The 5,857-nt window shown below is 35.6% G+C and overlaps 1 protein-coding gene across 1 annotated transcript; it reads left to right on the top strand.

Moving 5' to 3' along the window:
* The first annotated feature begins 1,561 nt into the window (after positions 1-1,561).
* LOC110881264 (senescence associated gene 20) lies at positions 1,562-2,221 on the top strand. The gene has a single exon (XM_022129582.2). It carries the CDS (start codon positions 1,570-1,572, stop codon positions 2,041-2,043), a length of 474 nt encoding a protein of 157 aa, XP_021985274.1. The 5' UTR covers positions 1,562-1,569; the 3' UTR covers positions 2,044-2,221.
* Positions 2,222-5,857: the final 3,636 nt, after the last annotated feature.

Genomic DNA, 5,857 nt, shown 5'->3' with positions numbered 1-5,857 from the left:
TTATTTGTTTATATCTTTATTGGTTTGTGTATTTATCTTTTATCAATTGATACGATTATTTATATAATTTTTAATGATATTGTTTATTGATAAAATGGTATAAAAGGATAAACTTAAAACATGATACATGGCCGCCATGTCCGTGGACTATACATGTAAGTTTTTGATACCAAATTCTTATTTGTTTATATCTTTATTGGTTTGTGTATTTATCTATTATCAATTGATACGATTATTTATATAATTTTAAAAGATATTATTTATTGATAAAAGTATAAAAGGATAAACTTAAAACATGATACATGGCCGCCATGTCCGTGGACTATACATGTAACTTTTTGATAATTTCAGTTATTTTTAACTAAATCATTTAATTAACCTTTTATTCCTTTTATAAAATATCTCTTTTTTCATAAATAAAAAAAAGTGTCAATTTGGTAAATAATAATATTAAGTATGAAAAGATAGAAAATTACGAATGTAGACATCTTCAATGAATAACACGTGTCAAAAATCAGGTTTCTTTTATTATATAGTATAGATTTTGGTTAATTTGAGGCTAATTTATAAATAAAGAGTTGTAATATTTAGGATAACTAGTTTCTCAATCATTAAGACTTGGCTTTTGTTGTTTTAACAAATAATTTATTAATTGTTTAACTAAATAGTTTTATAAAACCTAAAATTAATATTTTAATTAATCATATACTTTAGTTTATTTTAAAATATATTTCTAAATAATTTTCATCAAACGTGTTTAACATAGTTATTTTTTTAGTGTTCCTTAACGTTTTCAAGCATAATTTGTTTGTTAATTCTTTTTACTTTCCGCAGTTTAACACTACGCAATGTGCGGGTTAAGTGTTACTTTTTCTTATATAAAGTTTCTATTAAGACGTTTTTATTTCTATCTACGTTTTTATTTAAAATTTCTTAATAATAGGTATGTCCACGTGAAGGGCGGTCTCCTCCCGCTAATTAACAATATTTAAGCATCAAGAGCCTCATTGGCCTGGTGTAGCAATAGATGTTTATATCCAACAAAGTAGTACAGGTTTAAAAGCTACAAAGTAAATAATATGTTGATTTTAAAGCATTTATGATTGATATTTTATTTCATCTCTATTATTACACTAAAAATACTACATTTTATATCTCATTTTTAATTAAATAATATTTTTTACACTTTTATTAATATCTTTTTTCTCTTTTTTGCTCACAACCACTTTTAAAAAATTGTGAAGGATAAACAGTGACCCTCCAAATTTACCTGTAACATTTCTTTCTCCTTCACTCAGAACACTCTAAAACATGCATAGAAGATGCATTTACATAAATATAGGTTGGTTCAATTGTGAATGCTCTTAGAAATAGATTTTAGGGAGAGTGGTTGTTGATTAAAAATTTAACATTATTTAACAATAATTCAATAAAATAATTACAGAATGATTGTTAAACATTTGTCTTAACTTGAAAAGTGTGGGTCCCATTCCATTATACTTTGTATCTCCTATAAAATCCATTCAGACATTCCTTCCTATTCCCAATTTCACATTTCCTCCAAAAGAAATGGAAGAATTCAATAAAAACCAACAAGAATTGAAAAATCAAGCCACCATCAATGCTCTTTATAAGTCGCTTGCCGCCGGAGATACCAAAATGGTCTCCGGTCTTTTAGCCAGCGACCTCGAGTGGTGGTTTCATGGCCCTCAAACTTGCCACCACATGATGAGGATGTTGACCGGAGAGGCTTCACACACCGAGTTCATATTTGAACCTCGGAGTGTTACAACCCTCGACGACCACATAGTGATCGTTGAGGGTTATGAAGGTGCAAACGTGTACTGGGTACACGTTTGGGTCTTGAAAGATGGGTTGATAACCCGATTCAGGGAGTATTTCAACACGTGGCTAACTGTGAAGAAGTTGAGGGTGAGACCCGCGCTCGGTTGGGTAGGCAAGGATAATTGGTCAACCGTGTGGAGGAGCCAACCGCGAGATCTTTTCCGGAGGTCGTTACCCGGGCTCATGCTTGCCATTTGACGAGATATATGGTGTAAAACAATTGTATGCGGTTACATTAAGAGCACAACTTATGACGTCGTCTTAAGTTGTAAATTATGAGAACATTTGCATGAATCATTGTAGGAACCAAGTTCACTTTTTATTAAAATATATTAATAAAAAATAATAATAATGAGACCTCGTTATTTGTGGAAAATTCTACTAGTACAATACCGGTTACATAAACTAAATAAACAAATGTAAAAATACAATTTAATTGTACCAATCTTGATTCAAGCAAGCGTCTTTGGAAACTTCAACCGCACCTTCCAGATCGAAACTCCACTGCAAGACAAGCAAAATTGTTGACGGTTTTGGTTGAGGCACGTGTTCAACACGCTTCCCTTAAAACTGATTCTGCGCCTCCTCTCAGACGGTTCTGTCTCACATGGTACAACAACCGAAGCAGTAGTTGTACTGCCGGAGATGGCACTCGTGCCCGAGGTTACACCGGGTACTTTGGTGTTCTACATTTTGTAGGAAAATATTGAGTTAGGTAAAAGGAAAATTTAGAGAATACTCTTCTCTAAATTCCCATGGAACAAAAGTTCTTTCATGTGTATGTGTTTCTCTGTCTTTTTCGATCATCTCTAGAATGAATCATCATCCTCTTCTTATACATACACACATAAATAAGCCATTAAACCCCAATTATTATTTTCATGAATTAGACATTTAATAATAAAATAAGCAAGGTTTAATATCATGTTTAATGAATTTAAGTGATAGTCAAAGCTTTCTTGTAACTGACGGAAACTGGGTTGACTGAGGGTGACCCGCCCGCAAGCCGCATGACTCGCCCGCAAGCAAGCCGCGTGCTATGCAGTCTTCGTGCCACACGTGAGACACCCACCACATGTTGTGCCATGCGCCGCCTGGAGTAGTACAGTCGCGCCATTGGTGTTCACGCCAATGGATGCGTCACTCGTGTACCATCTGCCATGACCAATGACATCCGCCCAAGGAGCGCGCATATCAAAGGGATACCTCACGCCATGCCATATGGAGCCGCCCGCCACACGGATGCCACTACGCATAACAGGACGCCAACTGGTCATGTGCCATCCAAACTTGTGCGCCACTTGCATTCTTTGCCATAGCCAATGACGTGCGTCATACGCCTAAGGAGCTCGCGCCGCATTGACATGTGCCATGACATGGCATCCGCCTACGCCACCCAAGAGTGTGCCATAAGCGGACCCGCCATGTATCTGACCACGCGCTCATGGACAAAAATACAAAGGTGGTGTGCAAGGTACAAAGTGCACCATATTGGGCCTGTAGCCCATGTCACGTGTGCATATGAGCGGGGGTCCCCACTAGTGTTTGCCTTTAAGGAAAGAATTTACAAGGAGTGCTCTTTCTTATATACCATTTTAAGTTTTGTCATCCCACCTATGTGGGACAAGGTGACAAATCTCAATCCATTTTTCTCATCTTTGTTTGTTCCAAACATACAACTTCAAGCTTCGATATCTCATTTATCTTAGCTCTATTTTAGACATAGTTTGAACACAAATACATAAATAATTATTTATACAACATATATATAAATATTTATTAATATTCAAAATATTTAGTGAAAAATTCATTTTCACTAAAATTTCCAAACAATCATGTTATTATTGTTGTTGTTGTAACGGATTTAATTATTTGATTATTTCAACCACACAAATGATAAAAATAAAAACACTTAAAATTAGCGAGATAGCACTAGAATTTTAAGTTAATTTTTCAGTTTCTTTTTGGTGCACATATAATTATTTGATTATAAGAAACCGTAATATGTAAAATTGTAAACTAATATTAAAAGCAATTGTGATTTGAAATAATCTTTTATTATTTAAAAGCTAATGCTCATTATATGCATATTGTATTTAGTTTTCTCTCATCAGAAACAATTGTGAACTAAAATTCTTTCTCGAAGAAAACTTCATTGACTAAAAACAAGCAGAATATATAGACTTAGTGAAGCTAGATTTTTGTCATTAACGTTCTTATGAGCGATATATCGTCAAATACAATGTGCAAAGACCGGTCTATTCTAGGATAAAAAATTATATATACATCTGTAATACACTAATGCTTTCACTAAAATAATAATAACCAATTTCAAATTATAGGAAATATTGTTAAATAAAATTGTTACATCATCACCACCACCTTTAGGTAGTGTTTGGTATGCAGGAATGAGAGGTGGAATGGAATGGATGATTACGAGGGAATGAAGAAAAGCGTGTTTGGTTGGTCAATGGAATGGAATCACCCATTCCAAAATGCATTCCATTCCCTTAAAATCATTCCTTCCACCCCCCATGTTTTTTTTCCATTCCATCATCTCTTGCACCATTCATCAACAACACCACAACCCACCACCTTCGCCACAACCCATCACCACCACCGACGCCATCGCCGCCACCCGCCACCACCTCACCCCGACAGCCACCGCCGCCGCCGCCACCCACTCGCCACCGTTATCACCCACGGCTGCGACCAACCGTTAACGACACTCGCCGCCGCCGCCCACCACCATCGTCGACGCCACCACCACCGCCACCACCAACCGCCGCCGCCGCCACCAACTGCCACCTCTGCTGCCACCCACCACCAACGACCACCTTGCCACCCCCACCACTCGTCATCGCCGCCGCACCGCCACTCGCCGCCACCACCACCACCCATCGCCGCCGCCGACACCCACCACCGCCACCTATAACCACCCACAATCACTACCACCGACCACCACCACCACCACTCACCGTTGATTTTATTACTCCGTTTTTCTTGCCTACCGAACAATACACAATAATAACTCATTCCATTCACACATGGTAACCAAACAAGACATGAAATGGTAATGATCCATTGCATTCCCTCGTCCATTCCATTACCTCGTCCATTCCATTCCTTCGTCCATTCCATTACCCCATACCAAACAGACCCTTATTTTTATTACGATTCAACTGACAACATCACACAATCTAAATCTGAGATAAACGTAACTTTCATCAAATATTTATGTAGTAAATCACATTGATTTTTTGGTTCATGGTATCTTTAAATCATACCTAAAAGTCTAAAAGTAAGAAGATAAAGTGATAACTTATATAGTGTAAAGATTAAATAAAAATGAGTTTGAATATACAAAACATGAAAAGTGAATGAAGTTTTTGATTAATTTTTTTTGAATTATTGGATTTAATTAATCTTAACTTTCATCATTTGAGTGATAGCATCTTAACTTACGAATCATACCACGTCACTCTCAACTTTCAAGTTATTTACCTCTAACACTTCCAAACTAACTGAATCCTAACCCAGTTAGATGATATCAGATGCCACATCAGTATACAAGTGACACAGCAACTACCATGTCAACAAAAAAGCCACATCAGATCACGCAAAATGCCATGTCATTAAAAATGTAAAAAAAAAATAATCATGTATTTACACTTGTAGATGAATTATGTGTAATTACTCTAGAGCGCTTATAATTACTTTAGACTGATTACATAATTACTCTACTAGTGTAAATACATGAATTTTTTTAGATTTTAGAATTAAATACATGTTTGAAAAGATGAGAAAATAATTTTTTCAAAAAAAATAATAAATAAATAAAATTAAAAAAAAAAATCTTTCTTTCACTTCACACGTTTAATATGTTAAGCCTATTACTACAATAACCTTACTTTATGTACGTTAAAAACACACTAAATAAAAGTTTAACGTATAAAAAAAGATAAGATGGGAGGCATGTTTATACGTTAACATGAGCGGACCTACCCTATAG

The sequence above is a fragment of the Helianthus annuus genome, chromosome 10 (assembly GCF_002127325.2).
Source record: "Helianthus annuus cultivar XRQ/B chromosome 10, HanXRQr2.0-SUNRISE, whole genome shotgun sequence".
NCBI classification, from domain to species: domain Eukaryota; kingdom Viridiplantae; phylum Streptophyta; class Magnoliopsida; order Asterales; family Asteraceae; genus Helianthus; species Helianthus annuus.
Note: the sequence above shows the minus strand (reverse complement) of the source record. Positions and strands in the feature narration are given on the sequence as shown.